At 39.9% G+C, this 27564-nt stretch overlaps 1 protein-coding gene across 1 annotated transcript in view; it reads left to right on the forward strand.

The window, feature by feature from the left end:
- The window catches only part of LOC139738061 (protein sidekick-2-like), a 153305-nt gene that overhangs the window by 55544 nt on the left and 70197 nt on the right, over positions 1–27564 (forward strand). Inside the window, exons 2-6 of the mRNA XM_071648722.1 lie at positions 1943–2212; positions 3010–3090; positions 9095–9301; positions 9972–10083; positions 10726–10907. Coding sequence (XP_071504823.1) covers positions 1943–2212; positions 3010–3090; positions 9095–9301; positions 9972–10083; positions 10726–10907 — 852 coding nt within the window. The remainder of the gene's footprint in view (positions 1–1942; positions 2213–3009; positions 3091–9094; positions 9302–9971; positions 10084–10725; positions 10908–27564) is intronic.

Raw genomic sequence — 27564 nt, forward strand, 5'->3', positions numbered from 1 at the left:
ACAAACCCAGACAAGGGACTATTCAATGAAGCTCATGTAACAACTTAACCCCATATGACAAGTGTTCATTATGCGTTGTTTGTTGCAGTCCTGATGGTACTTATGGGTTCCAGGGTTGAGTCTTTTCCTCTTCGAACAGGTTCAGAAGGAAACGAGAGGCAGTGATGTTTTATGCAGCTGCAAGAGAATGATTTCTTCCCCATGTGAGGTCAAACACTGTGATAGAATAAGTTATATCATGCGCGGCAAATGAATACTGGATAAGTCTGCTAGAGTGATAAAAAGGCTAGAACTAAAAACTGCATCTAAAAACTATTAATCACATTCACATGAGTGTAACATTCAGGGCATTCAGACGCAAAATGATGAATTTGTACGTCTGAACGCTGACTAGCGAAACGAAACGATGTATAGCGAAATGACGGTCAGAGCATCGTTTCGAACTAGAACTCGATAACGAATCAGCATTCCGTGTGCGTCTGAACGTAAGGCGACCATAGAACGGTATAACTGGGCGGGGCTTAATGGGAGGGCGCACGAAAGGTGACCCCACAGCTGTCACTCATGACTATAAGAGCATGCGCAGTGGGAAACTGCACATCTATACGACGTTTTCCCAGGACGGTCGAATTTAGTGTCTGAACGGTCTGTCGGCTATACGATGATTCTTTATACGTCGTTTCGTTATTGAGTTTTGGTATAAAATGGCATGCGTCTGAAAAGGGGGTGTATCTTTGTCTCCCATTTGTGTGTATACCCCCATCACCCAAATAGAGAAAGAATTTCAGGGTGCAGTTTGAAGCAATTTTAGGACATTTTTAGCCGTGATGGTATGCGTGAAAAGTGCACTAGTTTCAAAATTTGATCATTCATTTTCAAGTTGATTTTTTTGAATTGTCTATTTTTTTTTTCGTATAAGTATTATTCGTTTTTGATTTTGCAAAGAATGTTTAACCCACTGTGTGCTTAGAGTGCTGATTGACATAGAAAATCCCATAGCATTGTATGCAGTATCCGAAGCTCTTGGCAGAAAAAGGGTTGAAATTCTGAACACTCCACTCTTGCTATCTCGAAGCACCCGGCGCGTCAGATTGAACAGGGATCCATTTCTCGGTACAGGAGCAGCTAGGATTATGGATACGATGAAGTTTTAATTACCTTGTAACACTTGATGGGAGATGAAATGACCCGATAAATTGGAGCAAGATGGACGTAATTACACGTGTCTTTTTTACCAGCCCCATGGGAGAAAGGAGCTAGTGGTGGTGGTGATGATGATGATGGTGATGATGTTTTTGTTTTATTTTCACTCCTGGGCATCTGTTTCCATAGCGTGCTGTATCTTTCCTTCTCTGCCTTTTATGTAGGAGGGAATAGAGAGAGATGTGAGTGTGTGTATACGTATCACATGATGTGCGACCTTTACGTCTTAAATGTCAGTGCTGAAATGTTGCTAATGTATACAGAGTTTGTTCGTTGAATTTCAAATACTGTACGTAGGCTTCTTTTTTTTGATTAGCTTGTTTTGTCTTTTGATATTAGACATTGGAACAGATGTGATGGATATTAAATTGCAGGTTGGTTGCACTCCCGGTTCTTGGTAAGCCACGCTCAAAGAGCATGGAAAATAGGTTCATGAAATGCCAAACCAATTTGGGAATAATTTCGTCTTGTCAAGAAAGCATGTCCAGTGTCGGGGATTCCATCTGTACTTCTACCATCACAAGGTGTATGATTGATGGAAAATGTCATGGGGTACTGATGCTAGTGGTGCCCACTCCAACTTACAATGCACTGTATGTGTGCACTGCCAAATATTTCTTTAATGTATTTAAAATTCATAAAATACATGTTCAGTGCTGGTGATATAAAGATAGGTAGAAAAGTATGTGCAAGAAAATGACATGACCATTTTTGTTTTCATTTTCTTTACCAATACTAGGTGCCCAAGATGCACCGTTCTTCATCAGCAACCCCCAAGGTGACACCGTGGTCAACTCCAACCGCAAGACACTCTCCTGCCAGGCCACCGGCACGGCGCCCATCAACTACCGCTGGCAGATCAACGGCACCGCCATCGGCAACGTCGGCACCGACCAGCACACCTATGTCTTCAGCCGCATCTCCAAGGACGACGTGGGCATGTACCGCTGCGTTGCCCAGAACCTGGTCGGCAGTGTGCTGAGCAGGGGGGCCGAGATTCACGTTTCATGTGAGTGGGGACAGGTGTTTTTCTTCAAACTGTAATATTTCCAACTCTTTCCTTTAACTTGTTAGTTTGTTTTTCAGCTTGATGAATGGGGGATGGAGGGTGGGGTGGTGATTAATTAGGTATTTTGTATAATATGCTTGAAATCCACTCAGTATATAGTACAGTGGAACTTTTGTTTATGAAATGACAATTCCTTTTATATTCTTTTGTTTTTCTCTAATATAACGAACAAGGACATTTCAGTAATCCTAAGCAGCTTGTTGGAACGAGGTTTCCCTCTATATGTATATTCTCATTTTTATCCATTTGGGAAATACACAAATAACTAGGGACACATGTAATGAAAAATTAACAGTGTGGTCACTTTGCAATTGATTGACAAATTGCCCCACATCGACGTAAAGGAACACCATATTTATCAGTGTTTTTTAGAAGCATGATGAAAAAAGTCATAGGAAAATGTACTCGAGCTTGATTCTTGTGCTAATACATGTATCTGTACTGATATAGTTTGTGGAGAAAGAAACATTCATCCAGCATTGAACATTTCTGTTGTTCTTTTGATTTGGTTTTGCTGGTCTATTTGATGTCTCAAGAATATGAGGGAATTCATGCAAGTCGGCATATTACACAGAATAGAGTTATTTCCTCTCAAATTTCTGTCTCATTTACTTTAATTAGGGCATTTGTAGTAAGTTATTATTATTGTTAAAGCCCTACATTGCACTTATATTGATATAGTCTTATCATCTCAGTAATATTAAACAAGGTGCATCTTCTATTCTCTGTCAATTTAGATTTTGAAGATTACGGAGGGTCACCACAAACGATCACAGTAACAGCGGGAGACGCTGCCACACTGACCTGCCCCACTTATGGTAAGAATATCCCTCTCCAATCCCTTAGGATGTTTTACGACTCTGGAACACTTCCACATGTATCACATACTTTCACACAATTGTAGCCTCGGTGATATACCATTCCAGTGCCTTTGCCCGTTCAGGACGGGCTGATTTTGCTACAACATGCATTTCTCATAGACACCAGCCCGAGTATACTACTCGAGCAAGTATTCAACGGGTTAAAGGGATGGTATAGTATTGGTTGAGACATGCATTCAGCTTTTAACTTTTTGAGAGATACTTAGAAACTACTACATGTAATATTAAAGAGCATACAATTTTAAGAGGAATTCAAAGTTTACTTGATGAAAATCAGTTTTGAAATCGCCTAGGTCTCCAAAAACAAAGTAAAACAAAGCAATCCAAATAAAAGGTGAGTCCCACCTTTTAATAGGATCGCTTTGACTTAGATCCTCGGCCATTTCAAAACCAAATTTCATCAAATAAACTTTGAATTCCTCTTAGAATTATATGCTCCTTCATACATTGTATTTCATAAGGAGTTTCTCATTATCTCAAAAACTCATCATCTGCAAATGTAAAAACACCTGAAGTCCCATCTCAAGTGAAACTATACCAACCCTTTAATCATGATATACCAGTCCTCTACCTACAGAATGCTCTGTGGGTAATGTCTAACCACGCACAACAGAATGCTCTGTGGGTAATGTCTAACCACGCACACCAAAATACTAAGAGTGCTGCTGTTGAAGGATTAAAATCATGCCATAACCGTCCCTGTGTTACAGGTGTGGTGATTCCGGATATATGCTGAAAGATGCATGTTAAACAGATTAAATGCCTCTCCAATACAGGACTCTACTGCATATCCTGTTTTGTTGTTGTGTTTTGTTTTTTTCAAGAATATTTTAGTATTTCAGTTAATTAAGATTTTTTTTTCAGCATGATTTTTTTTTCCCCTTGTTTTTCAGCATTATGCTGGTAGTTATAATTTTAACTGTAGAACATGCGGACTTAATCCTGCAATACGGATGTTCAGATTCCCTTTGAGAATAATAGCTGGCATATAATATCATAGTGGGTATCTCATTGCGCTTGGGACTAGTTGGCGACCTGTTGGCGACCCGAGTCTCCCAAGTCACAGAGACATCTCCTGGAATGTAGCCGAGTCTTCAGATAGTAGCGAGAGAATCAAACATGTTCGATTTTTTCGCGGACTCTTTCTAGTCTGCAGCTAGTCACGGAGACTAATTTTATTCGCGAGGTCTCGGAGATGTCTCTGCGACTTTGGGGAGACCCATTGACGACCTACTGGAGACGATGTGGCACGTTTCCGCAACTTCTGAACGAATAGATTATAATCTTATATGGCGGCGTCTCTTGCTGCCGTAGAGTCGCCTTCTTGTTTAGAATTTGAGCCATAATTTTTGTTTTTCGATAGAATGACTGCAAGAGTCTGATTTAGAACCTTCGTTACGTGTGACATATGTACATGAAGCTCTGCCTTGCTTGTGTATCAAGATGAATCAAATCTCTGTACACCGTTCATTTTGCCAAATTTCGCAAGTCAACCAGTACTCATAAAATCCACAACTCAAGAAAATATTGCTTCAGGTGACACACAAATATGTTGTCCATAGTCTAAAAATGTGGAGATTGCTAACTTTTCTATTGAACAGGGACAATACTTCTGTCGTATTCCGTCAGTGTGGTCCTCGATCGCGAGTTCAACCACCCATGAAATTGCCTAACAAGTCCCAATTCTTGAAATTTATGGTGTTTACAGAATTCTCTGTTTTCCCATTTGGAAGACAACAAAGTCATAAAAGTTCTTTATTGTACCTATTACTGTACTTGTGTGTCTATAACTTGTACAAGTGTATGCGTGCGTGGTGTAAAGAGTGATGACAGTGAACTCTCATAGAGTCACTGGTAGGGCTACACAGAGTATAGTTATGTATCTATGGTGAATGGAATATGACTTCCTCTTTTTTTCTTCTCTTTTTTTTTTGTTATGGGGAAGAATAGACAATACTTGCCCCCAATTTTCAGCGCTTGATTTAATTCATATCTTCTCAGAAACAGAGCTTTTCAATATCAAATCATAAACACTCACCTTTTGTATCTCTACGTCATACTTTATGGTCTGCGGGTGCTATTGTGGTGTGCTCCGTTTTTTGAACTTTGCACCCCAAAGGTGTATCTCCACATTAAAGCAAACAACATACTTTATTCTATGATTCAGATATTTGTGCTTTTTGTCTATCTTTCTCTTCCTCCTCCCCTCCCCCCCCCCTCCCCCCCACCATTCAAAATAATCAAAGTGTGCATTGAATTTTAGGACTTAGGGTCGTTCAAAGTTTAGCAATGAAGTGATAAAGTGGCCACTACTCAGCATCTACATTCAACAATGTCTGTATGATGTGGATGATGAAATTTATAAGGCATACATATTTGACTAAGGTCTTACATACTCTAAAGGAATATGGGGTTGAATAATGCTGTCTTGTATGGAAGGATTTGAGAGTAAGCATCACTACTAGGCAGATGTCAAAATGCTGATAGAGAGGATAATACATCCACACATATACACACCCCGTATGAAATATTTTGGATGTACAGTGTTGTTATACAAAGCAATTTCTAGTTTCTAATTTCTAGTTCACAGTTACAGTAGTCAGCCATAATTGTGCATATTGGCATTTAATTTGCATTGTCAATACAAGTGAGAAATCAAAGTGTTATTTGCAGAGCAAAAAATACATAGTAGTATTAACTGTCCAAATATAGAGTGGATTCTCAGTGTGCCCTTATTCTACACTGATAATGCAATGACGCAACGGCACTTCATGATATCACGCACTGAAATATTGCCATCATATGGAATTACAGTACAGTGCACTCCCGTTATAACGAACACGGTTATAACGAAATTTCGTTATAACGAAGCAAATCTTCTGGTCCCAAAATTATCACCATTAAAGTCTATGGTAAAAAATTCGCTTATAACGAACACGGTTATAGCGAAATTTCCGTTACAACAAAGTCTTTTCCGAGCGCCACAGACAAAGAAAAACAAAAGAAATATGCTCCATTATAACGAAATACGAATTGCTTTCAAAAATACACAGCGGGACAAGCATTTATAGCGTCTCTGCATGGGTGAACGCTTCACACCACTGTGTGTTCACTCCACAGTTTCTGAGGGGAACTTGCATTTATTATTGTGATACAGTTATCCTATCACATTTCACATAGCTTTCCAGTGTATGATGAGTATTCAGCAAACAGAATATGATATATGTATGTGGTTTCCTTGTTTTCGTTATATATTGTATTTGTTCGGTTATAACGAAAGAAAACTGCCGGTCCCGAGCATTTCTTTATAACGGGAGTGCACCATAGTATGCCATGAATTGACTGTTTCAACTACAAAGATGGTTCCAATTCACAAGGTACATGTAGCCTGTTGGCATGTAGCCACTCCCTGATCATTACACCACAGTGTAACAGTATTTATGAGGAGCAACCACACATACAATTGTACACCTTGCTGCTGCACATTACAACTGAAGAAAAGTAGTATGTTCCAACTGTTGCCATGGTAACATTGTCAGTAAATATATATTCTTTTAACTGGTTCCCTTTCTTTGTGAAGTCATTGCAAAGCCTTGATGACCGAACTTTGCAAAAGCACCACTTTTGCAGTACACAGCACCTGTGCAATGCAACATGGCGCAGGGTGTGTTAAAACAAAAGTTGAGCAATATGTAATAGCTAGACAGATTTTTGAATACCTATAGGTCAACCAATGGAATGTCTGCGTGTTGACGTGCACATTCGTCAAGTTCCATGCTGAGTAAATATACTGTTTGAATAATCCATAAATCAAATGCAAATAACCTCTTTCTAATCGGCTTTTGGATGTTATTAAAGTGTGTACAGTGTATATGAATATAATAACTGTTTAATGGAGAGTGTATCATAAAAAAGGAAGAAAACTCATCAAATTCAGATAAAGGCAACAAAGCTTTAAAAATGGCCATATAACATGGAAGACAAATGACAGCAGACTTATGGCTCTTTGAAAGTCAAGTAGTCTGCAAACTGAGCCTTGTATTGTTGACTATAAAAATACCACCCTCTTTATATGTCTGATGCTGCTGGTATACATGGCTCCATACGTGTTTATATGAATGCCACTTTTTTAAATCTTCATATTTAAGAGCTTGCTCTCTTTACGTTACCAAAGGAAAGATGATAGGCAGATAAAGAATTATAGATATACTAGGCTGCAGAATTTCATAGTTTATACCATATCCAGCACATCCGTTTTATGTTTCTCCGAAACTGTATGTCATATTTGTACTGTGTATTTGAAATTTGAGCCCAGTGTATCAATGGTTGATATGAGCAAAGTCATTTATTTTTTATTTTTTATTCAATAACCAGTGGATTGCTATTTCTTTTGATTACGTGTACAACTAGTAAATCTTTGCCATTACTAACTGCGAACAGTCGCTGTTTGTAGTTAACAAGTGTGGGAATAGCTTCAGGGAAAAATCAGAACCACTCTCTGTGCTTTTAAAAGCTGGGAATAGCAATTTATATTAAAAGATAACATAAAGTTTTGGTACCTCAAAAGTTTCCCTGAGTTTCCTGGTCTTAGTTTGTGTTTCAGGTTAAAGTACCTTTCATATAACTAACACTGTGAGCCTTACTCGCCCCAAAGTGCTCTCATGTCTTAGTAATCATGCAATAATGGTTTCGTACAATACGTGTACATTGATTATCGTGGTACCGCGTCGAGTCAAACTAACGGCTCATTCAAATTTTTCAGAGCCTGCTCTGCTCTGGTACGAAACCATTATTGCATGATTACTAAGACATGAGAGCACTTTGGGGCGAGAAAGTCTCACAGTGTTAGTTATATGAAAGGTACTTTAACCTGAAACACAAACTAAGACAAGGAAACTCAGGGAAACTTTTGAGGTACCAAAACTTTATATCATCTTTAAAGGCAGCCGATCGTCATCCCTTATGGTACGTAAACTCCGAACGACCGAAGTTTGTGCATGCAATAGCGCAATGCCAGACTCGGTGCTATATCCATATTAAAACATGTGGGATAATGCTGCCACTGAGACACGTGTATGTGTGTGTACCCATCATACACAAACAGTGTGACCGCGAGCTGCGGTGATTGGAGGAGAGAGGCCAGAAGACGCGTGGCTCTTTTGGCCTCTCTTCATGCGCATGCGCACTGAGAGTGTGCATCCATTCGGAAGCTCTCGTGGCTCGCTCGGACAGCCATTTTGGGTTAGGAGATTTGTAGCACAGAGCTCTTGTAGTCTAGCGTGTTGTTCGCTGACCCATTGAGCCAGTGCTATTCTCATTCGGGGGTCACTACATTTGATAGAGAATGGGGGAGGCAGCTTGTTGCATTTGTCTCCGTGCCGCACAAACCACTCGCCACGATTGAGTGCCTTTAACAAAGTAACTCTAATTTCATTCATGTTTGTCTTTGTGATATTGTTTGTGAAATGCATGGTCTCCATCACACATAAAAAGAATAAAGTCGCCCCTGAATCTACTGTCAAAGCTGTTATATTTGCGAGAATTTGATTTTGTGAATTTTGCGATTCGCTCCTGGTCCACCAAATTAACAACAGTTGAATATATTGCAAATAGTCAGGCATTAGTGCACTAATGAAAGTCTCGGTGTCAGATCACAAAAGCAACATCTCGCAAATATGTCTGTGACCTCATTAACAAAAGTATCTGTATGCAAAAATGGCAGCTTTACAGTACGTGATACCAGGTATTCCTAGTCAAATGACAGCTTTACAGTACGTGATACCAGGTATTCCTAGTCAAATGACAGCTTTACAGTACGTGATACCAGGTATTCCTAATCAAATGACAGCTTTACAGTATGTGATACCAGGTACTCCTAGTCATACTTTTAGGTGTTACAGTTTAACATTATTTCTTTGTTACAACTTTCTCGCCACTGCAGACAGTTACCCCACCCCTACCATCACGTGGCAGTACAACGGCATCGATATAGTGGAGGGGCAGGAGAACCACCGCTTCACCACGTCGGACCAGCGCCTCGTCATCCTGGCGACCAACGAGTCGGACCAGGGCACGTACACCTGCAAGGCCGTCAACAGCGACTACGGACAGACCCAGATCAGCCCCGCCATCACGCTCACTGTTCAAGGTAGCATCTGGGGCTTGTCAACTTAATGTATACTTTTCGTGCACTAGTTCACACATCTTGTGTAAAGGGCAACTCTACTCTATGCTCGTGACAACTGACATAAAACCCACCCCTCATAACAAGAAAGTCTCAAAAACAGCAACAACAAAAAAAGTGTCAAAGAAAAACCAAATGACTGTCCTCTTTATTAATAACAACCATTAATGGACAATTTGAGCAGCGAAAGTTTCTTCTAAATCTTTCTGTGAGGTACAGGAACTTGATTTGTTTTTCTCACTGGTCATTGATATTGATCATCATGACATATCCAATAAATAAAGTATTTAGTATATCAGCACTGCTTATCTAATTAAAATCAAGTCTAACATGGAGTCGGCTTTTGTTCTAGACAGTAGCACCAAATCTGAAAAACCTGCTTTGATGTTGTCATACTTGTATGACCGATTCTTCTTCGGTCTTCCTTGCAGATTTGATATAAAAAAGTGGGGAAAAAAACAACAACAACGAAGCAACCCCCCCCCCTAAAAAAAAACCAAAAAACAAAAAACCAGACTACAAGTAAATTGCAAACACTGTATCCATCTTGGCAATCTAATCACAGGGATTGCCAATTTGGCAGTGATCACTGATTAATTTTTTCTTCCCTTTTCTCTTTCCTTTCCCCCTCCAGGTACTTTTCCCACTGCTCCGTTCGTTCAACCCTCGCTGGTTATTCCCCCAAAGGACACGGTGGTAACGCCGGGACAGACTTTCGTCGAGATGGAGTGCATTGTGAATGCAGTGTGAGTTGCCCACATCTCTGTCTTTCAAGGACTGTAGTACAAGAACCATAACGAGAGATTTCATTGTGTCAGTTGGGTGGCTTAAAGGCAGTGGTCACACCAAGCTTTCGCACTACATGAACAAGATCCCTTCATTCTCTTCTTAATCAATTTAGATATATGTGTGTGATTTTTTGTCTTTGATATGAATAGTGCAAGTTTGTTTTGTTTGTTTGTCCTCCAAATGTCATCAGTGATGCACAGGAAATCATAGGGGGTATTCGCGGTGATTTGCAGTATAATGATTTTAAGTAGGTACTGCATAGACAAACTTGCAGTTTGAATAGACATATTTGTTTTCTTATTTCAACATAGTGTATGAAATAAAATATGTTAAGGATCATTTTGATACTATAACACTCACAAAGGAACTGAAAGTAACATGTAGCTCTCGGAATGATTTAAAGCAGTGATTGGGTGAATCATTCTCGGCATTAATTTCACAAAGCATTCTTGAAGCTGATTCATGTACGACACCTCTTGGATGAATACATTCATCTCTGGTCTTACTCTCAATTTAGTATACATGGTATTTTGATTCTTTTTTAGTCAGAATAAGTAATTATGATTTGTGTGTTTTGATTTTCGTGTTGGTCTCTCAAGGCCTTTGACAGCTATCCAGGTCACGTGGTACAAGGATGGTGCCATGCGGCAGCAGGGGTCAAACCCCGTCTACGCCATCTTCAACCCGACAGAGATGGATGCAGGCTCGTACCGGTGCGATGTCCAGCTACTTGGGTCCAGCTTTGATTCCATCTCCGCCACCGCTGATCTCACCTACTACAGTAAGTCATACTAACTTTAAGAAATCTTTAGCCATAATTTTTTTTTAATGTCCTTCTTCACCTCCTTATTTTTCTTCTTCTTTTGCACCATCATGTACGTGTGTATGTGTTTTGTCTTTTTTGGCGAATGAAGTTATAATGTTTTTTTAAAGAAATATATACAAACAGAAGTCCTGTGTGTGCTTCCAGATTTTGCTACAACAGAAGTCTTGTTTTGTTTGTTTTGTATTTGAGGAGCTGATGAGACGACCGGTTTGCAAGAAAGCCTCAGACTGTCTCACCTTTATTGAATTAAGCACCTTTTTCCCCCCCACATGTGCACTTGACAGCAAACTCTGAGAGTGCCTGTCTGTTTTAGCTTCATCAAGGGATACATCACAGGGGCATTCCACGTTTGAATCAAAAGCACAAGAGTAGACACCCCCTTCCATTTTTTTCTGTTCCCATCCCTGACGACAGAAGGGAGTAGATGCAACTTTGACTTTTGTGTTTGGTAGCGACCGAGCTGGTGTTTTTGCCGTCATGTTGCTGACTGTCACGACACAGCTGTGCTTGCCTCCTCCGATCTCGCGCCCCCCCCCCCCCCTTGGAAATTGGATGCTTGGGTGATGAATTTGCGAGCCAGCAATCGGAAATGCTTGAGAAAATAAAGAGACCGTGCCACCCCTGGAGAACAGTCCGTTAAAAAGTTGATACCGCAATTTGAAAAAAACATTGCCAAACAGCCCGTCTTCGCCGGGCTTTCTGCCTGCTATTGCTGTGGGAGCAGCGTGTCGAGGTGAGAAAGAAATCTGTGGAGAGAGCGCAAATGTGCGATGTGGCAGGCCTCGCTTGGCAAGCTGCCATGTGTCGGAGGATAATCACTTGAGAAGGCAGGGTGTCTGGTAGCACGTATGACTCCTTGCGACTTCCCTGCCAGTGAAGGAACACCACCTCTCAATTTCCCCGCAAAGTAAAACAGGGATTAAAAGGCTTTCAGAAAAAAATACTAAAGTATGTTTTTTTAATCAATCAAATCAAACAGGAAAATTGGAGTAAAAGACTATCAGAAGAAAAAATGTTTTTCTTCTTTAACCAATCAAATCAAAAGAGAAAAAGTGGAAAAAACAAAAGCAGAAGAAAAAAATGTAATTGAAGTCAGTTTTCTACAGCAGTGCAAGACATCAATCACGCAAATACTTTTTTTTTTTTTTAGTTTATAGATATACTGTAAAGTTATGTCACACGACTTGGCTAGATTTAAACCCTTAAAAGTGGCATTATTTACTGCAGTGACTCAGTAAAATGTCATTGGTACTGCCATCTTCAAATTGAGTCTTCATTCAGTCAAACTGATAACTAGTGCAGCTGTATAAATGGGAAGGACAAAGGACAAGAGTGCCAGAAGCTTGTGAAAAGGGGAAACCCCCAGTCTCTGAAGTTGGAGATAAAAAGTGTGTACAGCACTAAGAACACATCAAGCCATTAAAGCCACTTCTGATGACTTTTCCAGTACTTTTGAGCTCTGCACTCACTATTTTAGATTTTGAAAGCTACTGTGTATGCAAATTAAGAAACTGAAGTTGTAGGAAGAGTACATGAGGGCCATCTTCAAGTTGTTATGTTAGTTACATCAAAATGTAAAGTAGAGAAAGAAGTGTGCAAACTTCATGAATGCTCCATCCCCTAGACACACACACACACACACACACACACACACACACACACACACACATATGCCACACACGTGCACGAGGATGGCATATTGTGCTCAGCATAGATTACATAGTGCTAATGATGCCTGTCACACAATCCAGGCCAAACACTTGACAGCCAGCACCAATGAATGTGAGTGGCCCACGGGATCTAAAGAGACCAAATGGCTGCACCTCTTACCGCATGGTTTTTTGTGGCCATGTGTGTGGGCATTTTTCATTTGTCTGTGTGCATGTGTGGGTGTGTGTGAGTTTAGGGATGTACTGAGTAAGTTCATCGGAAGTGGAACATATTCACCTGTTCTGCTTTATTTTACTTGATGTATAGCCACATCATTACTATTTATTGGAAACATTTGGAATTAATTAACAAACTATTCACTAATCTGTGATACAATTATTGTACTTACGAAATCATAAAAAGGAGATCACATGAATTTTTACCAGAGCACTGTGAGAAATAAGAGAGTGATCTATTATGATAAAGCAATTTTGCAGTACAAATTCCAAGTACACAGTGTATTTAACCTAGACACAAATACTCTTGTTAACATTTCATGCATAGACTATATCAGATGATATAGAAAGAGGATGCATACTCATTCAGCAAGACAAAGATTACGAAAGAATAAATTCCCAGCTCTGAACTGTACAGAATGCTGATATGCTGAGTTAGAGATTGAGATGTCTTGTGTAATGGATATCACAAATTACAGCAATAAATATCCATTCCAGTGACGTAAGTGCATAGAAAAAAAAAAGAGTGAAAAAAAAAAGAGAGAAAGAGTTATAAAAATAGGTGGGAGGAAAAAGTAAATCAGATATAGTCTTGAATTAGGCTTTTTAAGATACCGGGAAGAGCAAATGTGAACATAACTCTTTTGACGCGGTGCAGGCTTTTCAAATTGTATATTCCCATTTCAAACAAATGACTCACAAATTAACACGGCCCCAAATGTGAGGGAAGGAAAATCTGGCAAAGGCTGTTTATTTGCAGAGACGGGTCACATGTCCTCTACCGTTCCACACCAGACAGCTAGTTTACGCAACGGATACGACTGTGTATACTGCCCTCCCCATTTACGAGATTGAATCACGGCAGGAGTCTTGTGGCCCCCTCTTTTCCAGAGCCGCCAACCTCAGAAATAAATTGATGGACTACAGCAGAGTCACCCCCGAATGACACACCTTGGCATTATCACTTTTCATTTGATCACTCCCAGTTCGGGGCTCTTTCAGCTGCTCGCTTTCAACGAATGAGTTTATCCTCTGCAGGTCTGTCAGACTGGTGATAATTGTTCATCCCGATGTAAATGGTTCGAGAAGTTCGTGATGCCATCTCAATGTTTACGCGAACTCTCATCTTGCACAGCATAGAAAGTCGGAGAGAATTACATCTGTTTATGCTCGAGAAAGTTCCCGATAATGGGCAAGTATTAAATGCAAAAATACAACAGAACTTACAAAAGACCTGTATTAAGGTTTATGAGGATGTGGTCATACCTATAGGGTAGAGAGGATTCTACCACACATAATGGGCAGAAAAGGGGATATCTTTTGCAAACAAGAGTGTATGCTCTCAGCAGTTAGAAATCCAAGCTCACACTCAGAAATCTAGAAAATAATCTATAAGTTATTTCTTAGTTGAGATATATATATGTATATGTATATGTATGCAGTTTGGGGAAAATGTTGCTGTTATTGCTCATGATACCAGTAGAAGTTTCCAACATTTTTCAAATGTCAGTTGCTACATTGTATGTCTATATGCTGGTGAATTGTTCAGTGGAAATTGCATAACATACCATCTTCCAATGCCATTTCCAGTCAGCTGATGTTTAAGAATAGTCCTTCTATAAAAACCAAGTGTTCTAATGATTTATAGGTACAGATAAAGTGTATCAGTGTGGAGTAAACAACCAGCAACTGTGCTGTGCAGTTTTGACATGATCTGTGTTACCACACACTATAGGGAGGTTGCGTTATAAAAGACTGAAATAATGCGGCAAACTTTATGGAGTCCTGACATACGTGTAAAAAGACAAGCACGGAGACAGACACAGACACAGACACACAGATGCACAGATGCCCAAATACAGACAATCACAGACACTCACACAGATGCACAGATGCCCAAATACAGACAATCACAGACACTCACACAAACAGATAGACAGACAAACACACAATACACACACGGAAAAATGAATAGGGTATGCAGAAGTTAGAAACTAGTAATTCTCTCATGGTAGCCATGTACAGTGAAACTTTGTTTTATGGAGGTTGGATATACAAAATTCTCCTATATATTGAGGATTTTACAGGTCCCAGCTTTCATATTTCTTGTTTTATATCCAGATATTTTGAGAAACCAGATAAAATAAGGTTAATGGTCATGGTCTTCTGACAGATCTGTTTTTCCCCTCATTCTCCAAAGTTCTGTTCTTTTGCAAGAGACTTAAATGCTCACACAGATAATCGTGAGGAGATGCTTCCAGAATGTTTTATTATTTTTTTAGCTCACCTGAGCCAAAGGCTCAAGTGAGCTATTGCGATCGCCCTTCGTCCAGTGTCCGTCGTGCGTCGTGCGTCGTGCGTCGTCCGTCGTCCGTCGTGCGTAAACTTTTTACATCTTCATCTTCTTCTTGAAAACCCCAAGACTGATTTTCATCAAACTTGGCAGGTAGCATCCCTAGGGGGTTAGGAACTCAAATTTTTAAAATGGGCACCATGCCCCACCCAGGGGGCCCCCAGGGGGGCCCAAACCCCCCAAAATTAAGGAATCTGTCAAAATCTTCTTCTCTAGAACCAGAAGTGATAGAGCTAAGTTAGTACTATGGGTTAGTACATTGATGATTGTAGTTTCAAGTTTGTTCATGGCAGAATCAGGGGTGCCCCCCTTGGGACCCAGGGGAGGGCGGTGGGGAGGGGTTCTAAAGGGGCCTAAATTGTACATTTTCATCTTCTTCTTGAGAATCCCATGACCCATTTTCACCAAACTTGGCAGGTAGCATCCCTAGGGGGTTAGGAACTCAATTTGTTAAAATGGGCACCATGCCCCACCCAGGGGGCCCCCAGGGGGCCCAAACGCCCCCAAATTAAGGAATCTGTCAACATTTTCTTCTCTAAAACCAGAAGTGATAGAGCTAAGTTAATACTATGAGTTTGTACATTGATGACTGCAGTTTCAAGTTTGTTCATAGCAGAATCAGGGGTGCCTCCCTTGGGACCCAGGGGAGGGGATGAGGTGGGGTCCTAATAGGGCCTAAATTGTACATTTTTATCTTCTTCTTGAGAACCCCATGACCCATTTTCACCAAACTTGGCAGGTAGCATCCCTAGGGGGTTAGGATCTCAATTTGTTCAAATGGGCACCATGCCCCACCCAGGGGGCCCCAAGGGGGGCCCAAACCTTCAAAATGAAGGAATCTTTAAAAATCTCTAGAATCAGAAGTTATAGAGCTAAGATAATACTATGAGTGAGTACATTAATGACTGTAGTTTCAAGTTTGTTCATAGGAGATCCAGGGGTGCCCCTCTTGGGGGCAGGGGGGGGGGTTGGTTGGGAAGGTCCAAATGGGGGCCTGAATTTTCATCTTCTTCCTGAAAACCTCATGATGTATTTTTGTCAGACTTGGCAGGTAGCATCCCTAGGGGCTCAGGATCTCAATTTATGAAAATGGGCACGATGCCCCACCCAGAGGGCCCCAGGGGGCCCCAATCTCCCCAAATTAAGGAATCTTAAAAAACTTGGGCCCTTTTTGTACATTTTCATCTTCTACTTGAGAATGCCTGGTCAAATTTTGGTAGAGCTGTGAATGATTTAGATTAGTGACTGCGTGAAAGGTGAACTTGCGATACTCAGGTGAGCGCTAGACCCGCGGGTCTCTTGTTTTTTAAAGCATCCTATGAACAGAAAAGTCTTCTGTGCAGTTTGTTAGCATACATTTCATATTTTGAACCTCCATGTTGCATTCATCCAAACACCTACGGGGCACAAAGGATCGTCTTTCTCGTAGGACAGGTGGCAGCTTTGTGAAGATGGTTTTGAGGGTTAAGAAAGCATGATGAAGGCAGTGATGCTATGCCAGCCAGCATGCTTTGGGTGTATCACAAGACAACAGAACCAGATGAGGAAAGAGCAGTGGGGCGGCCACGCACCGAGATATTGGATTTCATAACCCAGACTCGGATGTATTTATTAATTGTGCAGCATGGGGCATCAGGCGGAGCAAATGAAAACATCCCTCGGAACAAGACAGAAAGGTGATAGTGTTTACGATTCCGTGCTGCTGGAACATTCCTGGAACTATAAAAGAACCGGGCCGGTCAATGATAGCTCCCCGATCGTCTTACCTTCCACAGCAGGCTGTGCGAGAAACATTTTCTAGACTGAGTTTTAATAGCACCAGTGGCTGTGAGGACATGATGATGAGTTCTCCAAAGTTCATTTTTTCTCTTGAGTGGCTCGTCACTCCTCCTCACCTCTCTCAGCTGCCCTCCCCACCCCCTGAATCCCACCACTATTTCCCATCCACTGGCATGTTAATTCATTTAACCCAATTCACACAGAATCAAGCGTTAAATCACCTCCCTGGTTTACACAAGTACAATAATCAGTACAGACCTTATACATCTGATGGGATGCTTTGCTAATTGATATGCTAAAATATTTCATTACTCTGAATATGTGTTCACTCTCAATCAAATTGCTTCTAGTCAGTTGCTTTGATTTCAAACCCCCACCACCACCCAAAAAAAGAAGAAAAAATAGGTATCAGGAATGACTTCTTCTTGGCTGTCAACTCCTGTGTGTGGCAGCAAGGATATCATACATAACTTCATCTAACATGGTAACATCATTCGTCCTAGCAATAGGAAAAGTTTAGTGTTCCTCAGTGCATGTTAACTGGGGTCTGGGGCAACTACTACCCCCTGGGCAATTACCGTGGACCCTTCCCCTGACCCTAACCCTAATTCCTAATCCTGAACATAATCCAAACCCTAACCCAAACTATATACCCTAAACCTAAACCTAATCTTTACTCTAACCTTACCACTAACCAGTATTTATGTTAACCCTAAAAAGACTGGGCTATTTTGGTAGCTCGAAAGACTGGGGGGGGCCTAAAGGGCCCCCCCTTAAAATCTTGGCCATGGATCGCGTGATCGCCGCGGAAATTTGCACAATGGTAGTGTGCGATGTAATCTACAAGATCGTATATTCAAATTTTCCAAGATAGTCTTCTTTTATTTTATTTTAAGTATGCTAATTTATGCGAGAAATCAGACTCTTTGATCTAAATCAGTAAATAAAGCTCCAAAAGTGCTCATTTTTGGTCTAATTATTCTTTGTGGCATTTTTAGCAAATGTACTTGAAAAAAAATTCGGTATCAAAATTAATTTTTTATTCATTTCATTGTTTTATGAATTTCTTATGTATTTCTTTGTTTTTTCGACCTTTTGTTTTTCGTCCTTTTGTTTTCGTTGTTTTTTTAACAAAATTTGTGGCAGACACTTTTTGAAGCATAATACTCCTAAAACAAATTAATTTTAGCCATTGTGAGTAAAAATAAGCATATTTATATGAACCATGTGAAAAAACTCAATTTGCATTGATTTTGTACACAAAATCACAATTTTGAGCCATATTCGGCCTCATGTGCATGTACAAAAAGTTATGTAACTTCAGAACCGTAATTCCGGGCATCACAAATTTGGTGTCAAAATGTGCGGGAAACTCGAAAGAAAAAAGTCATAGAGCATCGCGGCGAGAGCATTGCGTGTTGCAGTGTAATCGCGCGAAATGTCGAGGGGGGCCTTTTAGGCCCCCCTCCCCAGTCTTTTTAGGGTTAAGGGGGGGGGGAGGGTAATTTTCCTTGGGGGTATTAAATTACCCTGATATGGTTAATTGTTATGATCTAAGCAAAAGCCTTCATGCCATTTTTTTTTTTCCCCGCAGCCAAAGAAAGTAATAGTGATGGAGGACAGTGAAATGTGTACATCATTCCAACGGGATTCTGAACCCAAATGTTTCCAGTAAACTTCCTATCACCAAGGATGGTACAGCGTAAGGTTAGGGTGAGCCTTTGATGATGTCACTGCTCACTTGTAGACGCCCCGCAAACTTACCCGGCAATAAAAGTGCGGTGGCTCTGTTTTGCGCATCAAAATTTTGATGAGCAAACTTTTGCAGTCTGCGGAGCGAGCGGGAGCATAAATATGTTTTCGGCCCCCGACATACAGAGGCAAGGGCCCCTGAGATATGGAATGTACAGATGGTAGAATCGACTGGCAGTGATAATGCTTGTGACAGGCCATTTTTGCTCATGTGCAATATCTGTGAATTTGGAATTTGGGGATTCTTTTTTTTTTTTGGCAGGATACCATAGCTGACACCTTTTTTTTTTCTCAACATGTTGAACATGGTATAATCAGCAATAGCAGCTATGGGTGATCTTGTCAACAAGTTTATGGGACTTCACACATGGTTTTTGGCATACAAGAATTCTGTTTTTGAAATGCCGAATGCCATGTCCTTAAATTACTATAAGCCACAAAGGATTTTTTCTTTGTGTGCATGTGTGTGTTTGTGAGTAATGCACCTATGTAATTGCAAGTTTTCAAGTGTCTTGAGGAATATATTTTTCCTATGTGTAGGCCTACTCATATTTTCTTTAAAGAGTCAAATTTCAGTTTTGTTGCTATATATTGCATTTGCGATTTTTGCTGAATTTCTTCATTCATTATTGTGGACGTGTGGCAGAACAAGGGGTGAAACTCTTTTTTTTTTGTCACATCAAGAGTTAAGATTTGCATTTTTGTTTTTTGCTTCCTATTTCATGCACAGTACACAAATGCAAATGAATGCTTGCAAACACTAAAGCTTATAATACATGCTTTGCACCTTTTTTGCATTTTTCTTTTTATTTGCTTTGCAATGGATGTCAATGTTGTTATGCAATGCATGTGTAATGTGCTGGTAGTAAATGACTATTGTGTTACAAGAACATGTCATGGATTATTCTTGTCTGCTCCCATGCATATTCCACGTGCTGCATATTATATTAATTGCATATTTATATCTTTGTTTCATTTTTTTTTGCTTGCTCGTAGCCCCAGGTTGGTGACTGCATTTGCTTGCCTCGAGCTTGGATTGGTGCTTTCAAAATCAAAGAACCCCATCCTATTGATTTGTGTGCTCTGCCTGTCTAGTAGTATAAAATGGAATGCACAGTTTGCTGTGATGTGCTTCTGATGTTTTTCTTTTTCTTTGAATTACCATGTTTTCTGCCTTCTCATCCTTCAAGTGCTGTGACTGTTCTTTGTACAGTAGTTGCATGCAGTGTGCTACAGTGTACAAAATTGTAGGTCTAAAAGAGTCTACACATAGAATACTACATAACAATGCCACATAAATACATGTATGTTGTATGTGTTAAATTTCTTCCAGGACCTGGATCTTAAGATTTAATGATTTCATTTGTTTTAATAGAATTTTTGAAAAACAACTTCTGTTATATTTCTTATTCTTTTTTTTTTAAATACTGTTTGGTGCTTTGGATAATGTTTACTTGTCTCATGTGAGACTAAACTACCAGGATTGTTGTGAATCTTTGTAGAATAGTTACAGAGTGAATTGTTCAAGTCATACTAGTACGGTTCACACAACGTTTCTAATCTTAAAGATGAATTTGAAGTTTTAAACTTCAATGGTTAGCTTGTAGTTTACGACTGTGTTGACGCACTTGAAGGTTAGCAACCTTAAAGATTGGTCTATGATTAGAACCACAAGACATCTTCGGGTAAAATGCTGTGGAGGGGAGGGGGTTCCCACTCATACTTAAGCATCATGTGGACATGACAATCAACAAGCACAAACTCGTGATATGTTTTTTAATTTTCAAGTGGGACTCTTTCTCGAAAGTTTAATCATAAAGATTAGGTTACGTGTGGACATGCGTCATTGTTTAAGACTTGGAGTTAAAAACATCATGTGAACGTAATGAAAGTATGTATTAAATGTGTAATCTAAAAACGAAAACAAAACATTGAGCACATGATCAAAAGAATCCTTAATGTTGAAGCATCTTCTACCTTAAAAATAGTAAAGAAGAAATCGAAAGTTTCCCTTTATGGGAGAAATCAGAAGGATCCAGCTTTAATACAGGTGTTTCAGTTTTGTGCTGTGACTCAGGGAGCATTTCTTGTGAAGTCTGTTTATAATATGGTTTTAATAGCACACCACTCATATTGATAGCTCTATTAAATATGAAACTGCGAATCACCAATACCACTTATTAAGTGATTGAGTGTCATTAAATACACTTACCATCTCCTCCTACTCACTCCTACACACCTCTGAGGAGAGCCAAGTGTTGTTTAGGAGTGGGATGCGTTTTGCTTTTTGCTGTGCACGGACTCTCAACTCTCTTGTTCCAGAGAGGTGCAATAGTCATTCGATCCTGAATTCCTTTGATTGTTTTCTTTTTTTCTTTGTCTCAGCCTGTGCTATTGTTTAGCTCCTTCTTGTAATTTGCACATGATTGACAGCATGATTTATTAATTGAGTCCATCTTCCCCACATTCTGTCTCCGTCTCTTTCTCTTTCCAATTTCGTTACGACATTTTTCAGTGAAAGTTTTCTTCACGTTTAGAATGTGCACTGTTTAATAGAGAGTTGTGTTTAATAGGGGGTCTCATGAGGCTTTTTTGTTTCAATAGTGTGTGCCGTGTGTTTGCTTCTAAAGACTGATAGCTTCCGACCCCCAGGGTCGAACAACTTCCCCTCTCGGCTCTCGCCTACTTCCGCTGCTTCTCTCTCCCTCTCTCCCTCTCTCTCTCTCTCTCTCTCTCTCTCTCTCTCTCTTTCTCTCTCTCTCTCGTCTGTATTTGGTCTCTAATCATTTCTAGAGTGGTGTCATAAATCCAGGTATCGGTGGGCTTCAATTAGCACATCTTACGACTTTTCTTTATCATTCTTTTGTCTCTCCCTTTCGTGATGTCGTAAATATGTTTCTAACTACGTTAATACTAGGTGTGGGCGTTTCGGTGTGACGTGCATGCATGTGAATTGGGGATTGGTTGCCAGGGAGAAAAGTTTTCGTCAATGCCAGCTCATTCACCAAGGATTGTCGCACGTAATGAGAAAAATTGTGAATTCAACATGTCAGGATATAGTGTATTCAATATTTTGTTTGTGTGTGTGTGTGTGTCTTTCTGTCACTATTAAAGTAGACATTTTTAGCATGAGTAATCTTATGCACTCAGCAGGGAAGATTAATTTTGTGTGTTTTTCTGTTTGATTTAGGGAATCAAGGGTAGAAAATTATGTAATATATATATAACAAACAAAACATGCTCATTTTTATTTTCGGGCTAGTGTCACATTGTGTGAAATGGTGCAAAAATTTCCACTTTTACAGATGTGTTTCACATCATCAGTGTCTTCTTTGCATTTCTACATAGTCATCAAGCTTTGTATCTACATAGATCAGTTTTGCAATGACCAAACAAATGTTTGTTTGTTACTTTTTTTTATGGATGGAACAAGTTATGTCTTATGTTATTGTGCATGTGTGTTTGTCTTAAAGGTCTTTGGTGTATGTGTATAGCAGTAAGTTAATGTAATTTTCTCAGTTATGATTTGTGTCTCATCACTGTAGTTAGATGGTTTTTAATAGACAGTGCAACAAGAGAGAAAACTTTGCCAGGGTGCTACAAACCCACAATCCTACTTGCCCTGGGCAAGTACAACTCTCTGCTGGACAAGTGATATAATTAAGTCGAAGATTCATATGACCAGCAATAATATATGAATGTCAAATTGCAAAAACAACCTCTCGCGAAAATGTCTTTGACCTCCTCAGTCATGAAAATATCTGTGCTCGAAAATGACAGCTTTTACTGTATTACACGTGCACTGTGTCTCTGTAAACATAGCATACTTCAGACGATGTCTAGCCTGTGAAAGATATTTCAGTTTTGCCAGTTGTCATCTGTGAGTGTATGTAGAGATTAAGAAAGTGAGAGAGAAAGAGAGAGAGGCTGCGCTCATGCGAAACTAGAATTGCGTTTCTAAACACGTTTAGTCGCTAAACGTGTTTAGTTGCGTTGCGTTCATGCGATTTTTCCATTTAAATGCGTTCCAAAACGCCGATCTGAAACGCGGATAAAAGGGCGTTTTGAATCATGATTCTGCCAGAATCATCATCGCAGAAGCCGCATGAACGCAACCGTGATTTCAATCATGATTCTATGACATCATTGTGCGCTGTGCGCATGCGTGTCTCATGGGGTATCCCACAGCTTCTTGTTCTGTTCGCGCGCTTGTGTACATCTTATGAATCGTGTGTTTCGGTAGCATACTTACATTTGTTGGTTTACTTACATCAACGCCATACACCGATTCTATGCTAGTATCTAGCTGTTTAATATAATAATACATGTAATTACTCTCCGATTGAATTGATAATAGTAATGGCTGCAGCGCTGTGTCTACCAAGGGAAACAATTGGAGAGACGAAGCATTAAGATTTTTCGATCTGTGGGCAGAGCCTGAATGCCACAGCTTATTGGAAAGTATTCACCGAAATATGAACGTAAAGGCCTATAATAAACTGACTGATCAGTTGGCATAAGGTGGTCTGGCTCGAGTTGCAGCTAGACAAGGTCAAACTGCGCAGTATGCTGTGCAATGGCAAAAAATGAGCAGAGCCAGAATCAGCGTTGCGAAAGCCCGCATGAACGCTCTTCCGCTGAGACCGTGATTTGAAATGCCGTTTTGAATCATGATTCATGTTTGTGATTCTGGCTACGAAATTCGCATGAACGCGGCCAGAGAGACAGAAATAGATGGGGGTGGGAGGGCGAGAAGGGAGGTGACTGTTCAAAGAGTGGGCCGTTTATGATAACATTGTGATATCAGATTAATGATTGTAATAAAGTGTAGAGTAACATGACTCAGAAACCAGTTTTTGCACCATGCATCACAAATACCACTGTCGTAGTGAAGAATGTTGTATGTAACTAACAGTTTTGATACTATGTAGGCCTACATTGGCCAGTGTTGCGTCTTTTTTTTTTTTTTGATCAATTTTTGAAGGAGGAACTTGCCACTTGTTATTCCCTGTTTCAAATCCTTTCTTTTTGAAAACATGAATTATCATGTTGGTTTCGGTTTTCTATGTCAATAGGAAATTTGCAAGGGCAGAACTTTACATGAAGTTGGAGTAAGTAAAGTAATTATACTGAGGTTGATCAATGGTTTATGAATGGATTGCAGTAATTGGACAGAACATGCAGTTTTTAAAGAAGTAGATCTATTTTTTTTTAAAGCAAAACCATAACAGATTTTATGAGAGCATCCACTTTGATATAACAGTAATGATAAAGGCTGATATCCAGCAAGGAAAAAAAAAGAAAATTTGTTTCCACAAAAATAGATTTGATTTATTAGAATTACAAATAATCGTGTGAAAGTTCACATTCGTGTGAAATCCTTTGGAATGAAAACAAACAAAACAAGCTGCTGACTTGAAACTCTGAAGGCATCCCTCTTTTGGATGACTCCCAAAGTCGGGGTTATCTTCCCTGAATCATATTCGTCATCATTATACTCATGGTATCTATCAAAGAGTAGCAGTAGATCTAAGGATGTGCCTCCATTATCGGGTATCTTCTGCCAGCCACAGCCCAGAGAATCTAATCAACGTCGTGCGCATATTGCCCCTGGCATCCCAATATCTTTCCACCACCGTCAGCAGGAGGTTTCTCACTGCCATGGGAGATTTTCAGTTGTACCAAAGAACTTGTTCCACAATCATGTTTCTGAATTCTGTCAGAGTTGCAGAGTGTTCAGACAATGGAGGTGAATTTCTTCACTAGGCGTTTTCACATCAGCCCGATGTTTCGAAATAGCGCGCTATTTTCTGACTGGGGAAATAAAAAAATATCTCGAGCTTGGATTTTTATCGGGCTGATGTGAAAACGCCTATTGACTGCTAACTGCTAACTGCAGACACGATCCTATTCAACAGCTGTATAAAAAACTCCATGGCCTGTATATGATGCATCATGCGTTACCCCGGGGTACCGTAGTACCCCGGGTAACCGCGTTGTGTAGCGCCCCCTCACGTCCACTTGAGGACAGCCAGAGAAAAATGCATGCACTGTGTGTGCATGTACATAGCATTCCCATGCCACTGCATGTTACTGTAAAACATGATAAATTCGCGGCATGAAATTTTCGCGAATTGGAGCCAACAGCCTTTTTCGTGGCATAAAATTTTTGCGAATTGCCACTGGCGTTCAATGCATGTAGTGTAGACAAAAACTTTCGCGTGCATTTTAATTTCGCGAATTTTGCTCGCGAAATTCGCGAAATTAAAATGCACGCAAAAATTCCTTGTTTTACAGTAAACTATGCGTGCATGGAAGCTGCGATACCACTAGCGTATGCTTTAGTGCAGTGCGGTGGCTAGTGCGCGCTAGCTCCAGCACCAAAATAATTTCCTCTTTTTGGCACCCAGGGTACAACCTTTTAAAAGAAAACAATAATTCAACAAAATGGCTGATTTTTGTTTGGTATCCCGGGATACCATTTATGTCATCATATAGTCAAACACACTCCTTCCTCTCTCGTATACATTATGAAAGAATACATACATGTTGTGCCTTCATGAACACACACCTGTAATGATAGCAGGACGTTAAGGTGAGTTCTGCCTTCTTAATCATGATTAAGACACCAAGTCATTCACATCTACAGTTTTACAAATGCACCCTGAACTATGATTGGCTAAACATGATTTAAGAATTATGTGGGGGGGGGGGGTGTTTGAGAAAATTTATTTAAGTTTGCTTTCAGACTTATAAGAATCACTTGGTTTAAATTAAATGTGTTTCTAATCACATTTTACAAACAAGTTCACCTGCACGTCTGAAACAGCTGTAGCATCTTCCCCAAACCATCTGTTATCTATGTGGTGCTAGCCAGGCAGACTAATACGTCATATTTTTTCCTTTTTTTTTTCTATTTTCTGTACTTCCAATGAGAGATGAATTTTGCAAGTATTATTGGATTATTTAGAGATTTGGTTTCCTCTGCCACAGGGTAAGTGTGGTTGTAACACTCCAAGAGCTTATATTATTCCTGTTTCTCCTACTCTGTTGTCCAAAGGCTATACTTCTTCTTGTTCTCCAAAAGTATTGTAAAGGATGTTCTATCCTGAGAAGGTGGCACAATGTTATGACTGTTCTTGTCTTGTCCAAGTGAGTGTGATGCGTAGCTTATAAAACACAAATCATGTGTATAAGACATTGAGCCTTACTGTAGTACTGAAGGGTTGTATTGATTTAACAAGTTTGTTCTGATCACAGTCAGCCATTGAATTTTGGTACATGATAATCTCAATCTTTCTAGCATCTTTTATACAATCACTTATTGGCACCATGGAGCTAAGAGAAACAAATCACCAGAAATCATTCACATGTTTGTTTGTTTGTCTTTTTTTCATTAATAACTCTCATTTTGCAGTGATAGACGGAGTATAAAAATGGCAAAATACACTGTATGCTCATTTGCAGGCTCAGTCATTGTGATAAGACAGTGTGTTGTGATTACAGCTCTAAACGTCCAGTAATTGGGGTAAAGCTCCATAACGTGTATTAGAGACCTCTCTCAGCTGTCTGTACAATGTGTTCAAACCCCCTTGACCCTCCTTGTTGAGCAGTCAGCCGCAAGGCTGACCATCAGATTCTATCGTCCAGTCGCTGTCCCTAATCCAATTGTGCCGGTAATTTGCCCAGCAAATGGGCCCCTAATTCGCTTGTGGTTCAGATTGTTGTGCTACTGTCTGGCTGTTTATCTAATATGTGTTAATTTGGTAGATGGGAACAGCAGGAGAGGGGAAAGATTAATGTATAATTGTAATTCTAATGCATTTGTTGTTCGGATTCTTTAATGACACTTTTGACACTTTTGACACTGCGTACTGATGTGTAAAGTTTGTGTGTCCCTTTTTACAACCATGGAAATACAATTCCTGTGATAAGTTTGCATATTGTAGAGGTAGATAATGCAGACCTTATCCTTAGAATAATATAACTGGAAACTTCTTTATGATGGAGGTATACTTTGGATTTCCAGTGAATTTTTTTTAATCCTCCCAAAATTCCAACCGTAATTCTTGGTATTAAAGGGGAGTGTATTCTCTAGTGAATCAGGGGTAGTTTGACATTTCTTTTTTAGAAACTCTGAGATGTATTACCATGAGATTTCATACACAATGTTGAAACATTGTACTTCAACCATGCAAAATTATGTGATGTTTGAAAGGGGTTATGAATATAATATAAAGAAGATGAACAGTATTTTCTATATCATGGAGACGCACCCAAAATAGCGCGCTAGTTCAGGAATTTGCTTGCTAATTCACGAACTAGCCCAAGATTTCTTGGGATATTTTTCCCGACCAAATAGCACGCTATTTGCGTCTTCACCGCACAAATAGCGGGCTAATTTGACTTCGGGAAATTTTCCCAACCGCAAAAAAGCATGCTGCATTGAAAGCTTGCGCTGATGAAGACACACCTACTGACAGAAGCTACAGAAGAGGAATGACGAGAGGAGAGTTTGGGAGCAAATAGAGGGTAGCCCTATCTAGTGTCAAATTAGGAGAAGGATTTTTGAAATGAGGAGAAAGTAGAAGAAAGAGAAGACAGAGGAGGAGGGAGAGAAGGATAGACATATGGAAGAAAAAATGAAGAAAACTATAATAGGGAAGAGAGCAGAAGGAGAAGAAAAGAAAGGGAAAAAGAATGAAAAAAGCATCTGTACTCCTACTGAGATGTTGCAGTTCTCGTTCTTCAACGCTTGAGAAGAGTAATGTCCAGAGACATGAATAAATGAAAATGGCAAAAAGTGTGATATAATTCCAAGAATGTGGACACACCCGCATTC

This window comes from Diadema antillarum, unplaced genomic scaffold (genome assembly GCF_040938485.1).
Source record: "Diadema antillarum isolate AM-2024a unplaced genomic scaffold, OU_Dant_1.0 seq00000720_RagTag, whole genome shotgun sequence".
NCBI classification, from domain to species: domain Eukaryota; kingdom Metazoa; phylum Echinodermata; class Echinoidea; order Diadematoida; family Diadematidae; genus Diadema; species Diadema antillarum.